The 16,989-nt window shown below is 37.6% G+C and overlaps 1 protein-coding gene across 8 annotated transcripts in view; it reads left to right on the top strand.

Annotated features, from left to right (window-relative positions):
• Window positions 1-16,989, top strand: part of FAM185A (family with sequence similarity 185 member A) — a 69,353-nt gene that overhangs the window by 49,772 nt on the left and 2,592 nt on the right. For 3 of the 8 annotated variants that reach the window (XM_073898709.1, XM_073898710.1, XM_073898708.1), the window contains 3 exons: window positions 4,185-4,319; window positions 4,549-4,600; window positions 16,581-16,729. The exons of 2 other annotated variants lie outside the window; for them this stretch is intronic. In XM_073898709.1, coding sequence (XP_073754810.1) covers window positions 4,185-4,319; window positions 4,549-4,600; window positions 16,581-16,710 — 317 coding nt within the window. In that variant the 3' untranslated portion in view covers window positions 16,711-16,729. The remainder of the gene's footprint in view (window positions 1-4,184; window positions 4,320-4,548; window positions 4,601-16,580; window positions 16,730-16,989) is intronic. 3 more of the 8 variants (XR_012380182.1, XM_073898711.1, XM_025872765.2) reach the window with 3 other exon arrangements.

Raw genomic sequence — 16,989 nt, 5'->3', positions numbered from 1 at the left:
TGTTCCCTTTGTAGTGCAAACAAAAATGTTAAAATATATTGACTGTTACTGTGGAATTATTTAGTGTTAGTGTTTGGGCTTGCCATTTGGTTTTATGTCTGAGTTAGAATATTCTTTGGAGGGAAAATGCTGCCGTACATTCTTTTGGAAGCTTTTCTACCATCCTGTAGTACAACCTTCTCAAGCCATCACTCTATAGTAATTCTTTGCAATTTGTGATCCTGAAATAAAGGTATCTATCATCAGGAAGGTCCTCTGAAGTGATTGTTGACTTAATCTCTGGAAGTATTAAGTCTTATTATGACATGTCTCTTCATATAATCTTATTTCTGTTACAAATAACTTATTCTAAGAATTCAAGTATTTCATTAAAACTAATACACTTTTTAGTCATATGAAGACTGAATATGTGTCTGTGTGTACATGGTGGCAAGTGGCTTGGATACTTGGAGTAGCTTGGCTATAGGGGCTGAAGTGACCTGGGTGCAGAAAGTTAAGAATATGGGGCGCCTGGGTGGCTCAGTCGTTAAGCGTCTGCCTTTGGCTCAGGTCATGATTCCAGGGTCCTGGGATCGAGTCCCACATCGGGCTCCTTGCTCAGCGGGAAGCCTGCTTCTCCCTCTCCCACTCCCCCTGCTTGTGTTCCTGCTCTCGCTGTGTCTCTCTCTGCCAAATAAATAAATAAAATCTTTAAAAAAAAAAAAAAAGAAAGTTAAGAATATGTAGCTCTGTTTAAAAATTTTTTTGAATAAAATCTAGAAGATCTTGCATATTGGCCAGAACAGGGCTATATATGTATAACAAGGAAAATACTTCCTTACAGAAACCAGTTATTCCTGCTGTTAGCAATTTCTTGGTCATGTTGGTTTAATAGTTTTTGTTCAACAAGGCTCTCTTGTCAGAGTGTCAAAATAAAACTACAAACACAGAGACCTAAAACAAGTTTTTTTTGCTGACACAGGTATGATTTGATTTCTCAAGATTACATTTTTTTCTTTTAAAATAGGATAATATTGTGTTCTCACTGAATTCCTGAGAGCTTCAGTAATGCCATTCAGGATATTTTATAAGTGCCATAAAAATCATATAATGCATTCTCTTATTATGAAGGCCGTAAGAGAAAAAATGTAAACCATTACTAATTTACTATAACTACTAACAGAGTACAAAGTTTTCAATAAGTAGCTCTTATATGAAAGTTATTTCCTGTTTTGTATGGATGGACAAAAAAGTAAAATAAAACAAAAAACACTGTTAATTTTCATCCACATAAAATATTTTTGAGCATTATTTGGCATGTTGTTCCAGTAACCTATTGAAAATAGCATATGATGTTGCAAGATTTAAGTTTATAATTTTGTGGGTTTTCCTATTGGGACTGGCATGAAGCTTAAAAATAACTAGAAACAAAAATTTCTGTCTTACTTTAGGTCTTTTAATTCTAACTACACTTAGGAACAGTAACTTTTTAAAAAGAGTAATGGAGGGGCGCCTGGGTGGCTCAGTCGTTGGGCATCTGCCTTCAGCTCAGGTCATGATCCCGGGGTCCTGGGATCGAGCCCCACATCAGGCTCCGTGCTCTGCCAGAAGCCTGCTTCTCCTTCTCCTACTCCCCCTGCTTGCATTCCCTTTCTCACTGTGTCTCTCTCTCTGTCAAATAAATAAATGAAAAAAGAACAAGAATGACCCATTTAAAAAACAAAAAAGAGTAATGGAAAATTGTTCAGGATTCTGTTGCTAATGGTTAGTATAGACATCTAGAATGCTTTCCAGCTCTGCCCCTGTCTTGCTGTAGGGTTTGGGAGCCAACCACTTGAGTCTCTTAGATGTTCTCCATTTCGCTATGTGAAAAAGAATGTTGCATGCTTGTTTTCTCTCTTCCTATGAGTTAACCTTATTAATTCTTTCAAAAAGGCTATATTTAGGCTTAAGAGTCAGACCTGCATCTGAATACTGACTCTTCCATTTAAAGTTTGTCCTTGATGAAACCATTGATCTTAATATAGTATGTCTTCAGTAAATGGTATAGTTAGTATCAGTTCACATTATAATGTAAAAAAATGGTATTGATGTCAGTAACCATGAAAACAGTTTATGAAGTAAAAGAGGTTAAAGATGTAGCAAGAGCTCTTCTTTCTAAAAAAGATAGTTAAGGATGGGATCTTTGGGAAAGTTTTCAAGTCATGAGAATTCTTCTTTCACAGACAGTAATGGAGTTTCGGTAGTGACAACTTGTTTTTTAAGGATATGGAAAGAGATTAGGATAGAAGTAGTTGCATTGCTTAACATTTTTAAAGCTCTCACAGATTTAACATCCCTTTTTCATTTAAGAACAGAAAAAAAGTATTCATAAAATTACCACATTTGATGTATTTGGAGATAAAAAGTCCTACAGAAAAGTTTTAAAAAATCTATTTTTTTCTGCTTTTTAAAGTATGTTTGGTAGAGGGGCGCCTGGGTGGCTCAGTCGTCAAGCATCTGCCTTCAGCTCAGGTCATGATCCCAGGGTCCTGGGATGGAGCCCCGCATCAGGCTCCCTGCTCGGCGGGAAGCCTGCTTCTCCCTCTTGCACTCCCCCTGCTTGTGTTCCCTCTCTTGCTGTCTCTGTCAAATAAATCAATCTTTAAAAAAAGAAAAAATAAATAAAGTGTGTTTGGTAGAAAAACATGCATCTTCTATTCATTCTGAAATTTTCCAGGTCCCCCCCCCCGAAATCCCTCATATCTGTTGTTATAAGGAATCCTGTCAGTAGTTTACATTTAAAACCTGAAAAGCAATTTGTTTTATAAATAAAATAACCCAGTTGTAGTGATATGCTTTGTTCCCCCCCACCCTTTTTGAGGGGTAATTATGAGAGTTTATCAGTTTTACCCCAGACTTTCTAGCTCCAGGTAGGAAGTGGAGAAGATAAGAAATTAGGGGAACTTGGGCTGATGTTAACCAAACTAAAAGACAAACAAGGACCCATAAATATGTGCATTTTAAAAGGAATCTTTACAACATTCACAATGAAAGTCCTCCTGACCACCTTTGTCCACAGAGGAAATCGGCTTAACATTCTATGGCTGGGGCCTCTTACTTTATTTGATATATGAGAAACAGAGAAATTTAAACTTCTGAAACAGGAGTGTGTTGGTGAGTTTGCACTGCAACCTACATAGTTGTTTTGGAAAATTATTTGTTAGCTAACAGAGTACTTTTTCTTATTTCCTCCTCTAGAAGCTTAAATTACTATAAGATTGTAGTGGAAATAAACTTGAGTGTCTTGTCTCAGGTACCCAAAAGACTGTAGTCCATTGAAATTATTTACTTGAAATTCAGATGTTCCCTTTTTTTTTTTATTATTGTTATTTCTCACAACCACCCCTCCCTCCCCAGCACACATGCACAAGGTACAACTAAAAGCCCAAGAGCTTAGGATTCTAGTCGTGTCATAGTGATCAGTGAAATCACAAGTCCTATAATATGATGAGGGAGCAGTGTGTGAAATACCACAGTGGTTAAGAGCATGGGCTCTGTTGTCATTGAAGTGAAGCTAGATTCCAACACTAGTGCTAGTGGGAACTTGAGCAAGTTCTCATTTTAAAATTGGGATTATAATAATACCTCATAAAGTCGATATGTAAATTAAAAGAGATAATCTAAGCTGTCTTACTCTCAGTAAATGCTCAATTAATGATAATATTATCTACAAGCTACATGTGTAGTAAACTACTCACTTTTCTGATATTGGATAAGCTGACTAGGGCTATTGGCAAAAGAAGTTCATAATATTCTAATGACTCATGCCTTGACAGAAGTTACTGTGAATGCCTTGGAAGTAAGGAGAAGACACTGCCATTTATAAAGATTTTTTAAAGATTTTTTATTTATTCATTTGAGAGAGAGAGAAAGCAAGTACAGTCAGGGGGGTAGGGTTGGAGGGAGAGGGAGAAGCAGACTCCTGGCTGAGCAGGGAACCTGATGTGGGACTTAATCCCAGGACCCCGGGATTATGACCTGAGCCGAAGGCAGATGCTTAACCGACTGAGCCACCCAGGTGCCCTGCACTGCTGGGTAAATAAAGTGTGCTAAGGAGTAAAGACAGTGTTCTAGGAGCAATCCTACCCTTTCAATCATCTTTAAAATAGCCCCTGGTATTTTTGATTTCCTTGCATTAATAAACTTTTTAAAATTTATTATAGGCTCTATTCTTGTCAAGGTTGCATCTTCTCTTCAGGCTCATTTACAGCTATCAGGGAAAGAGGTTGATGTGAACTCAGAAGTCCATGTTCAAGAAATGACTGAAGTTCACAAAGATGATGGTGTAATAATTACTGGTAAGGGTGCTGCATTTTGCTATGTAACATAAATAGTCATCATCCATATGTAAGTAGAAATATGGTATACTTAACTGCAGTTTTACTGTTTTATTCCTTTCCATTGTCACATTTTGGTGTTTGACACTCTTTTCTTCTAACTGCTTAGCACAATGCAGACATTTAGTTTGAAACACTCACCAAGATGGCATTGGATAAAAAAACAATTTAAAATTGTTTCTATCTCTAGGAGATGTTTGCACACCCATGTTCACAACAGCATTCCTCACAGTAGCCGAAAGGTAAAAGCAACCCAGATGTCTATTGGTGGATGACTGGATAAGTGAAATGTGGTATAGACATACAGTGGAATATTATTTAGCCTTAAAAAGGAAGGAAATCTCATCACATGATGCAACATGGATAAACCTTGAGGACATCATGCTAAGTAAAATAAGCCAGTTACAAAAAGACAAATACTGTATGATTCCTCTTATATGTGATATCTAGTCAGATTTATAGAAACAAAGTAGGGGAAGGGGAAAATGGGGAGTTGGTCAATGAGTATAGCGTTTCAGTTTTGCAAGATGAAAAAGTTCTGGAGATCTGTTGTACAACGATGTGAGTATACTTAACACTATTGAACTGTAAACTTAATGATTGAGATGGTAAGTTTTATGCATTTTTACCATAATTAAAAATTTTTTAAGACCATGATTTTTTTTTTCTGATACACCTGCTTTCTAACTCTTGGCCTTCAAAATCATCTAAATATATATAGTACAAGACTCAAAGTTAACTTTGTATGATTGGAATAAACACAAATGTGGTTTGGTGTTATGCACGTTGTAAACTTGCTCTTTTAAAACAACAAATTCTCAGTCCCAGAAATGTGAATGACTTGCACATTTTTTCTGATTACCTCTGGCTGCACTGATGGTTGATACTGTTTTTTAAAATATTTATTGTATACATATAGTAAATACATGTACACAGTACAAAAAAAGGGGGAATTAATGCTGGTGAAGTTTTCCTTCAATTCTTAGCAGAATGGCATTGATAAAGACATTGAAAAAGTGTGTGGTGGTGGTGGTAGCAGTGGAGTGTTTTCAGGAGATCAGTTTCAGTTTTAAATACAGGCATACCTCAGAGATCTTGTGTGTTCAGTTCCACACCACTGAATATTTTCAGTTTCCCAGTGCATATAAAAGCTATGTTTATACTATACTGTAATCTGTTAAAGTGTACATTAGCACTGTGTCTAAAAAACAATGCAGATACCTTAATTAAAAATGCTTTATTGCTAAAAAAAAAATGCTAACCATCATCTGAGCTTTCAGTGAGTCATAATCTTTTTGCCTTGATGTTGGTGGCTGGTGACTGATAAGGGTAGTGGCTGCTGAAGGTTGAAGGTTGGGATGGCTGCGGCAATTTCTTAAAACAGTAGTGAAGTTTGCAGCATTGGTTCTTTTACAAATGATTTCTCTGTAACGCATGATGCTGTTTGATAGCATTTTACACATAGTAGAACTTTCAGAATTAAAATTATTCCTCTCAAACTCTGCTGCTGCTTTATCAAGTAAGTTTACGTAATATTCTAAATTCTTTGTTATCATTCCAGTAGTCTTCACAGCATCTTCACCAGGAATGGATTCCATCTCGAGAAACGACTTTATTTACTTATCCATAAAAAGCAACTCTTCATCCATTAAAATTTTATCTTGACATTGCAGCAATTCAGTCACAGCTTCAGACTCTACTTCTGCTTCTAGTTCTTTTCCTCTTTACACCACATTTGCATTTACTTCCTCCACTGAAGTCTTGAACCCCTCAAAGTCATCTATGAATCAACTTCTTCCTGCTAATGTTGATATTTTAATTCTTTCCATGAATTTTGAATGTTCTTAATGGCAGCTAGGATGATTAATCCTTTTCAGAAGGTTTTTAATTTACTTTGCCCAGATCCATCAGAGAAATCACTTTCTTTGGCACCTATAGCTTTATGAAATGTATTTCTTAAACAATAAGACTAGAAAGTTGAAATGACTCCTTGATCCATATGCTGCAGAATGGATGTTGTATTAGCAGGCATGAGAACATTCATCTCATTGTACATTTCCATCCAAGCTCGTGGGTGACCAATGCATTGTCAATGAACAGTCATATTTTGAAAGGAATCTTTTTTTCTGAACAATAGGTCTCAACAGTGGACTTAAAATATTTAGTAAACCATGTGGTAAACAGATGGGCTATCATCCAGGTTTTGTTGTTCCACTGACTGAGCACAGACAGAGTAGGTTTAGCATAATTTTTAAGAGCCCTAGGATTTTCAGAATGGTAAATGAGCATTGGCTTCAACTTAAAATCACCAGCTGCATTAGCCTGTACCAGGAGAGTCAGCCTGTCCTTTGAAGTTTTGAAGCAAGCATTGACTTCTCCCTTCTAGCTATGAAATTCATAAGTGGCATCTTCCTTCAATATAAGGCTGTTTGTATACATTGAAAATTGGTTGTTTAGTGTAATTGGTTGTTTAGTGTAGCTACTTTCATTAATGATCTTAGCTAGATCTTCTGGATAATTTGCTGCAGCTTCTACATTAGCCCCTTGTGCTTTACCCTGCCCTGTTATGTTACAGAGACAGCTTCTTTCCTTAAACCTCATGAACCAGCCTCTGCTAGCTTCAGACCTTTTTCTTTCAGCTTTCTCACCTCAGCCTTCATAGAGTTGAAGAGTTTTAGGGCCTTGCTCTGGATTAGGCTTTGGCTTAAGGGAATGTTATGGCTGGTTTGATCTTCTATCCAGACCTTTAAAACTTTCTCCATGTCAGTAATAAGGCTGTTTCACTTTCTTATCATTCATGTGTTCACTGGAGTCATACTTTCAATTTTCCTTCAAGAACTTTCCTTTACATTCACAACTTGTCTAACCATTTGGCACAAGATGCTTAGCTTTCATCCTGTCTTGACTTGGGACAAGGCTTCCTCACTAAGCTTAATAATTTTTAGCTTTTGATTTAAAGTGAGAGACGTGTGGCTATTCCTTTCACTTAAACACTAAGAGTCTATTGTAGGATTATTAACTGGCCTAATATTGTTGGCACAATATTGTTGTATCTCAGGAAATAGGGAGGCCTAAGAGGAGAGAGAGATGGGGGACTGGCCAGTCCATGGAGCAGTCAGAACACACACATTTATCAATTAAGTTTGCAATCTTGTATGGGTGCCATTTGTGGTGCATCAAAACCATCCCATTAGTAACAGCAAAGACCACTGATCACAGATCACCATAACATGTGTAATAATAATGAAAAAGTTTAAAATATTGTGAGAATTACCAAAATATGACACACAGACACAAAGTGAGCAAATGCTATTGGAAAGAAGGTACCAATAGACTTGCTTCGTGCAGGGTTGCCACAGACCTTCAATTTGTGAAAAATGCAATGTCTACAAAGCACAATAAAGCAAAGTGCAGTAAAGCAAGGTGTGCCTTTATTCATGTTATATGACATAAAAGTTTAAAAAGTAATTTGTTGAAAATCACAGAATGTTAACAAAAAGCATAACAGGTGATAAAAATAAGACCTGTACACCCACCCTCATCTAACTCAGTGACTAATGGGCAGACTCTTAGTGACATAGTGAAAATTTGATGAAAATTTAACTATATTAAATGTAGTAAGAATCAACTTCTTGTGATCTAATCTCTTGATTTTAATAAGGAGACAGTAGAGTTACCTTTTTTAGTCCCAGTAATCTAAAGCAATAATATAAATTTGTTTAATAATGTTCTGAATGATAGCATAATCAAATTATTTTACATATATTAAGAATTTTTGAATTAGAAGTTAAAGTTACTTTGTCATTTTTTAAATGTTACTCATAGAATCATGTCCCTTCCTGTAAATTCAGATATAGTTTTAATTCCATCTTAAAACCCTATTTTCAACACTTAAGCCATTAAAAAAAAGACCTTATTAAATCATTTAAGAACACTTACTATTCTGTCACTGGATAAAATCAGTATCTGCAGACCTGATCTCTTTTCTTTTGCCCATTCTTATTCCACTAAACCAGTACCACCTCAAGCATAATATATTTAAAAACAAACATCAGGGCACCTGGGTGGCTCAGTCGGTTAAGTGTCTGCCTTCAGCTCAGGTCATGATCCCAGGACCCTGGGATCGAGCCCCTCGTCAGGCTCCCTGCTCAGCGGGAAGCCTGCTTCTCCCTCTTCCACTCCCCCTGCTTTTGTTCCTGCTCTTGCTGTCTCTCTCTGTCAAATAAATAAATAAAATCCTTAAAAAAAATAAAATAAAAACAAACATCATCTTTCCTTTGCCTAGCTCCTCCTCCTGTCTTATGTATTTTCCTTTATTTGGTCAGTCAGGCACTCAACAAACATTTATTGATTATTGAGCCAGACACTGCTAGAAACTAGGAACGAAAGGTCTCTCTGTCATCTTGAGAAGCTTACATCCTAGCAAGGCAAGAGAAATCAGTGAACATAATAAAGTGGAATAAATGTATTAAATGTTTGTATATGGCATAATGAAAGCATGTATGTGACACATCTAAATTAGACTAGCACTGTGAGTTTGAAGAAGTGAGAGAAGTGCAGTATAGCTAGACTACGGGGAGTAGGGGAAAGTGGCATAAAGGAAGGCTGGAGACTTTGGGAGGGGTCAGGTCATATAGGGCTGATTTGAATTTTATACTAAGTGCATTGCAAAGGCACCAGAAGGTTTTCATCAGGGTTTACACAACCAAATCTGTGCATTACAAGTATCACTGAATGTTGAGTGGAGAAAGATTGGAAAGGACAATGGTGAGTGAAGGAAAAGCTAATTAGCATGTTACTGCAGTAATTCACAAGAAAGAGGTCAGTGGCCTGGACTCCACAGTAATCTATCTTAAACTCAACAGATACATAAGCCTTCAACAAATTTTGGTTGAAGAAATAGATAAATGGATGCTATGAGGAAGATAAATGCTTACTTCATTGGTTTTATGAGGCTCCTCAGAGTATTTGTTTTTGTGTGTTATATGTTATTATGTCTTATACTCTAGCCCCTCCCTCTTTCCTAAACCAGGAAGGCCCAAGTTGCAGAATGTTTATTTCCTGCCCACAACATAAGAATCTAGGTACTGATCAGCAGAATTTTTTTGTAGAGTACCACATGACATACTGTTAGCCCCAGATGTATCTATAGATTGTCTCTCATATTAGGTTAAGTCCATTAGAGTAATTGTGCAGAGGAAACTCAGATAAAAACAGAGCAGTTTTTCTCTTTGGAGAGAGCTGTATGAACAAGTGACTGAGTTTATAGAAACTTTCATATTTTAATTCTAAAACTGTTTGGTGCCCAGATCAAATGGATGGGATAACTTAAGAGGCCTAGAAAATCAGGGCAGATTGCTTTTTCTGTGGAGATTTCCAACATGAAACCCAGTTTTGGAAATAATGAGCAGCTTTATATGTGAGTTGTTATTATAGGCAGCTGAGCTCAGCTCATCTGGGCCTTCCTTACAGAGCCTATGAGGCATAAAAACAGAAATACCCCCACTGCTAAGAAGTCTGGATTGTGTCTGTACTGCATGATTTCTGCAAAAAACCATGCCAGTAAAAATTAGTCCCTAGGGCTCAGGCTTCCCACAGGGTTTGATATGCCAGCCTTATAATTTTATTTGATTTCCTGCTTCATGGTTTCCTTCGCTGTTGCTGTCACTAATAACTGTATATAGCACAATTCTTAGAGTGATTTACAAGTATTAAATGCTATTCTGAGGTCAAAAGAAAGGCCAGGACTCTCAGGCTGAAACATTTATGTACTTTAAAAGCTGTGCATAGCGTGTATTCTTTGGAGAGCATTTTTTAATCTTTATAAGATACTTGATTCCAAGTTTTGTGCTCTACCCATTTATGGCGAATTTAATGAGTGATGAGCGGCTTAGGTAACGTATTTCTTGGAAGAAATTGACTTCTCTATTAGGTTTTAGTCTTGATTCATCAACTTAGATATGAAACCTCCCTGTGGTATATCAAGACATTATGTGAGCCAAAACTGCATGCAGTACAAAATCCTTTTGTCTTGAAGCCCCCAGTTTAAATGTTTAGAGCATATTAGAGATAAAACTTGTCGCTAGCCAAATGATGTTTGTCCTTGTCTGCTTAGTAGAGAACATGATACTACTAGGTTCTCTTTATTTTAGTCAAACTGGAAATGTAAAGCATGTAAAAAATGAATTTATTTGGAATTAGACCACCAAGTCAAAAGAGAGTTCTCAGCTTGTTTTTAGGCCAGAGAGTTATACATTTAATGATATTGTGATTTATAATGGAAAACTGGTGCATGGGTTGGAAAAGAGATTCAAATGGGACTAAGCCCATAGAATGCCACTTTTAAGATCTAGTGACAGTGTTTTCCCTCCAAATGGGAAAAAAACCTAGTTTTTGATATGACTCATAGAAATAATTCTTTTTTTAGAGCACACTGAAGTTTGAGTTTTCTCCAAGCTTATAGCACATGGATTTGTCAGTTTTGTAAATGTGCTTTTTAAGATGACATGGAAAAAATTCAGTAAGAGAATGAAGAATACTATAGGTTTATGGCTGTCTGCTTAAAAATACTTTGACAGGGAGCTAATGTGGAAAAACTGCCTTCAGATTGTGCTTTTAATGTGTTTTTGTTTCCCCATCATTTTTTAAAGTATGAGATACTGGGAATGTCATAGAAATTAGACATCAAGTTCATTTGTTAATGTTTACCAAAAAAGACCAGGTTTTGTTTCTTTTCATCTGCAAACATTACCTGTAAGGCTAGATAGTGAATATGTTAGACTTTGCAGGCTACATATTGTTTGTGTTGCATATTCTTTTTTTTTTTTTTTTTTTTTTATAACCCTTTAAAAATGTAAAAGTCATTCTTAGCTCTTAGGCCATAAAAGCAGGCCTCAGGCCAGATTCGGCCTGCGGGCTATAATTTGCTGACCCCCTGGACTAGAGATCAAAGTACAGGCCCTAATCTTAGAGCATATGAATTCTGTTTGTAATGCCTGGGGATTTTGTTTGTTTTTGTTTTTGTATTTATTTTGGTCATTTAAGAAATACTGAACCACAGCCAAATCTTACCCTGAATGACCTGTTCCCAGTAATAAGGAAAAAATGATTTGTGCCCATATAAGTGTGATTATGTAAGATTTAAGAAACAATGCAACCATAGAAGATATATACAGTGGCAAATAAAAACACAAAAATGTTCAACATCACTAGCCATTGGTGAAGTGTAAATTAAAACCAGATTAAGATACTACCTATTAGAATGGATAAAATAAAAAATACTGATAATACCAAATGCTGGCAAGGATATGGAGAGATTGGATCTCTCCTACATTGCTTTTAGGAATGTAAAATGATACAGCCACTCTGAAATTCAGTCTGGCAGTTTGTTAAAAAACTAAACATAAAACTACTCAATGACCCAGCAGTTATATTCCTGGGCATTTGTCTTAGAGAAATGAAACTTTAAGTTCACATAAAAACCTATACACAACTATTTATAGCTTTATTTGTAATTCCCAAAGCTGGAAATGATGAAAATACCCTTCTATCAGTAAATGGTTACACAGACTGTAGTATGTCTGTATAATGGAATACTATTCAACAATAAAAAGGAATGATCTAGGTGTGCCTGGGTGGCTCAGTCAGTTAAGCGTCTGCCTTTGGCTCAGGTCATGATCCCAGGGTCCTGCGATGGAGCCCCATGTCAGGCCCTCTGCTCTGCGGGGAGCCTGCTTCTCCCTCTCCCTCTGCCTGCCCCTCCCCCTGCTTGTGCTCTCTCTCTGTGTGTCAAATAAATAAATAAAATCTTTAAAAAAAAAAAAAGAATGATCTATTGATATATACAACTTGGATGGAACTAAAGGGCAGCATGCTGAGTGAAATCTCAAAATGATATACACTGTATGATTCCATTTATATAACATTTTTGGAGTGACAGTATTATAGAAATTGAGAATAGACAAGTGGTTGCCAAAGGTTAGGGAAGGAGAGGGAGGATAAGACTATAAAGAGACATCACAAAGGGGCGCCTGGGTGGCTCAGACCTTAAGCGTCTGCCTTCGGCTCAGGTCATGATCCCAGGGTCCTGGGATCGAGCCCCACATCGGGCTCCCTGCTCGGTGGGAAGCCTGCTTCTCCCTCTCCCACTCCCCCTGCTTGTGTTCCCTCTCTCGCTGTCTTTCCCTCTGTTAAAAAATAAATTAAAAAATCTTAAAAAAAAAAAAGATGTCACAAAGGACTTGCTTTGTGGTGATAGAACAGTTCTATATCTTGATTATAATGATGTTATAAATGTGATAAAATGTCATAACAATATACACAAAAAAGTAAGTGTATGCAAAAAATGATGAAATCTGAGTAAGGTCTGTAGTCTAATTAATTGTACTTTGCCAACCAATTACCTGGTTTTGATAATGCACTATGATTATGTGACCATTGAGAGAACTGGGTTAATGTGTACACAGGACTTCTGTGTACTATTTTTGCAACTTATTATGAGTCTTTATTATTTCAAAATAAGTTAGCATAATAGAGGGAATGAGAGGGGGAAAATAAAGGGGAGAGGGAGAAAGAGAAGAAAGAAACAATGGAGGCTTCCAGTCAAGAAGTGGATTAAAACGGACTGATATACCCTTTTATCTAAAACAACAGCAACAAAATTTTGTAAACAGAAAAAATACATGAATAAACAGTTTCTAAGACATTATACATCAGGCAGTGAGAGAAAGTGATCACTGAGAGATGGGAAATAAACAAAATGAGCCCCTACTTACTGCCTGGAGAGTCTCAGGGTACAGGGAGTACACAGGGAGAGAGAACCATTGTGGAACCCAGCAGACTCCTGGAGTTGAGGAGACCATGATGAGGGTCCAGACAGACCGAGACAGTGAGAGTTTACAGGACCAAGTACCAGAGGGAAAAGAACCTTGTGTTCACACCAGTGCAAGAACAATGCCTGTGCCACCTGCCAGACTGGAAAAAACCGTAACTTATGAGGCATTGGGTAGAACACTTAGTCGTTAGAAGCAATTATCCCTAGACTGAACATTCCTCTAGAACTGCCTAACAAATCACAAAAGCAAAGAGATAGAAGGCGTAAGCTGTTTCCAAGTTACTTAACTGCCTCCCTGAGCCAAGCTCAAGATTTCCAAGTAACTTAACTGCATCCCTGAACCAGGTCCTGGGATTGAGCCCCACGCAGGGCCCTCTGCTCTGTGGGGAGCCTGCTTCTCCCTCTCCCTCTGCCTACTGCTCAAGATTTACAAAATTATCCAGCACCCAAAAAAATAAAACTTATAATGTCTGGCATCCAAAGATTATCAGACATGCAAAAAGGCAAGAAAATATAACCCATAATAAAGGGAATATCAGGTGAAACCCACCCAGAACAGATACAGATGTCCAAATGAGCGGAGAAAGAAAATAAAAGTTATATTATAACTGTATTCCACCTGTTAGAATATAGAATAAAGTTAACTAAAGACAAAGACATGAAAATTCTAAAAAAGACCAAAATTGGATTTCTAGAAATGGAAACTACAATGTCTGAGATGAAAAATACAGTGGATGGGATTAAACAAAAGATTTGAGGAACAGTCTTTCTGAGAATATTTCTTGGGCAAAACGGGTTGGCTGCTTGCTCAAAACCTAGAGTACCGTTGACTTTGTTATTATTCCAGGTAATTGAGAGAAAATATAAATGATGGGAACCATTAAAACTAGCTCAAAAATACTTTCTTGTCAGTAATAACTTAAGATGCCTGGGGTTGCATTTTTTTGTCAAGGGCAGACTGTAAACAGTTATTGGATGTTGACAACATTAAAATATTTGGTTATAGAATTGTGTGTGGTTAGAGGTTTTATTTGTGAAATATATGCATTACAAATAACAAAATTTCAGAGTAATTATTTTCATGTTTCTTAAGTGTATGATTTACTTTCCTAGCCAGTTGGTAAACTTTTCGAAGATATTGGCGTGTCTTTGTACATCTTTTGAATGTAAAGATATAAACTGCTTTAGCATGGTGCTTCCCATAGTGGGTGGTCAGTAGTGTTTATAATGTAAAAGAGGGAATCCTCCAACTATGAATCATTGAAGTTAAATCTGCTGCTAATTAGGCAGCACCAGAATTATCTTTCTTTTTTTTTTTTTAAGGGTATGAGATTTTTTTTTAAAGATTTTTTTATTTATTTGACAGAGACACAGCGGGAGAAGGAACACAAGCAGGGGGAGTGGGAGAGGGAGAAGCAGGCTTCCCGCCAAGCAGGGAGCCCGATGTGGGGCTCGATCCCAGAATCCTGGGATCATGACCTGAGCCAGATGCTTAACAACTGAGCCACGCAGGCACCCCAGAAATACCTTTCTGAACCAAATGTTAAAGTCTGTTATAAGGGTTGGGAGAGGGAGGTGGAGGCTCAGAACAAGGGGCGGGGGAAGGAAGAAGCTGACCTTAGCCAAGAAGCTTTTTAAGCCTATTTTTAAACCAGATAATTAAATTCTGCAAATTACTACTTAGAGTCCTATCTTTTTCCACAGCTAGTGCTGATTAGATCAGGTATATTTGGCGTTAAATAATGATTAATGCTTCTCAACTAGGTATTTGGGGGAAAATAAAAGAACCTGGAGATTCATATATTTGGTTAGATTTGTACAGGGCAGATTTAGAGAGCAAACACTAGAGTTTAAAAACATGTTCTGAGGGGCACCTGGATGGCACAGTCGATTAAGCATCCAACTCTTGGTTTCAGCTCAGGTCGTGACCAAAGGTCCTGAGATCAAACCCCACATCAGGCTCTGCGCTCAGCACAGAGTCTGCTTCAGATTCTCTCCCTCTTCCTCTGCCCATCCCGCTCGTTCTCTTTCTCTCTCAAATAAATAAATATTTTTTAAAAACACCCAAAACCATGTCCTGAAAAGAAACTTTTCCTCCTACTTAATGGAAGCCAAACTACATAGGAGTAGGGTAGTCATTTACCATTCTTGGCCAATAAAACATTGATTATTGGGGCGCCTGGGTGGCTCAGTCGTTAAGTGTCTGCCTTCGGCTCAGGTCATGATCCCAGGACCCTGGGATTGAGCCCTGCATCGGGCTCCCTGCTCCACGGGAGGCCTGCTTCTCCCTCTCCCACTCCCCCTGCTTGTGTTCCCTCTCTCGCTATCTCTCTGTAAAATAAATAAATAAAATCTTTATAAAAAAACATTATCATTGGCAAGGGGAATTAAATAAGGAACATGTTTTCTGCAACTGCAAGTTCCAATATGTGTTGCAAGATTTTTGTAGGAAAGAATTTATAAACTTTACAAATTAGAGTTTCTACAGATTCAGGCCAACCAAAGTGTGAAAAGCTTTCAGTATATTACTTATAGGCAAGATAGGGAAAGCTATTTTCAAGTAACCTAAGTGGAATTGTATAAACTGTCCTGCTTTTTGATTATTGTCTCTAGGCTAAAATTGCTGTGTGTTCATTTTGTTAGTAGCATTAAGTGCAGTATGAGGGCCAAGGGCGGGCTGCCCCAAGATGGACCACTTTGGGATAAAGATTATTTCAAGTTAAAAGTAATCAAAACCCAGCAGATGCAGGAAAAGCTGCAGGAAAAGCCTTCCCCTCAGTTGCCTAAATTTGCATTGGAAAGGAGAGCCTGTGCCACCCAGAGAGCTAGTAACAGAGACTCCCCTTTACCTAAGAAACTTATCTGCATAATAGAGCAACTTTTGTTTTTCAGAACATCTCCTTTCACTTTCCTGCTAATGGTCTTCTTCCCTTTGTAGCCTCAGGCCCTACCCCTCTTCTTAGCTTATATAAACTTCATGTTGCCTCATTGTCTTTGGGATTTCATGTCTTTGTGGATTCCTCATATGTATACCTATTAAATTTTCTCCTGTAAATCTGTCTCATGTCAGTTTGATTCTAAGTCCAACTAGAAGAACCCTGGGCAGGGGAAGGTCTTCCTCCCCTACAGTAGCCTCTACTGCTGCAAAAGGAAATGAGTAGATTGGCTTTTTCCGTAAGCAAGAAAAGCATGACTGGGGAGGCGACGAATTAAATATATTAAGGAAAAAATCTTAGATAGTTGGGAAGACCTTACTGTTGTTGATGCTTTGCTATTGATGCCAAATAGTGTGAAAAAAATAATAAAGTTAGAGCAACCAATGTTCAGGATTTCCAGTTCTTTCCTCTACCTTTATTTGAATTACTAGAAAAAAAAATTCTGTGTTATAGAAAAACTGTTGGGTGCAGGTACCTCGAAATTGTGACCTACCAAATGCAGCACGGGCCAAAAAGAAGAACATTTAAATTGACTGAAGCCCTTAATAATGAAGAGTTGGAGGGAAAAAAGAAGCTCCCATGAAATAACAAAATTCAACCGGGTAAATTTGAAGATCTAATTGGCTTTATTAAACAATTCATGAATTGGGCGGCACCTCACCTAGCAAGTAGAGAGGCACACCAAGGAGTTGTACAAAATGGAAGGTTTTTCTAGAGGAGGAAAGGAGCAAGAAAGTTATTAGCAAAAGAAAAGGATCGTTCCAGGCTAGGCCCTTTCTAGGCGGGGGGGGGGGGGGGGGGGAGAAAAAGGGGGTTCTATATAAAAAAAAAACATTCTTCGTGGGGGGTGGGGGGGGCCATG

Source organism: Callorhinus ursinus, unplaced genomic scaffold (genome assembly GCF_003265705.2).
Source record: "Callorhinus ursinus isolate GAN/ISIS: 27379988/994484 unplaced genomic scaffold, GSC_fseal_2.0 scaffold12, whole genome shotgun sequence".
In the NCBI taxonomy this organism is placed as follows: Eukaryota; Metazoa; Chordata; class Mammalia; order Carnivora; family Otariidae; genus Callorhinus; species Callorhinus ursinus.
Note: the sequence above shows the minus strand (reverse complement) of the source record. Positions and strands in the feature narration are given on the sequence as shown.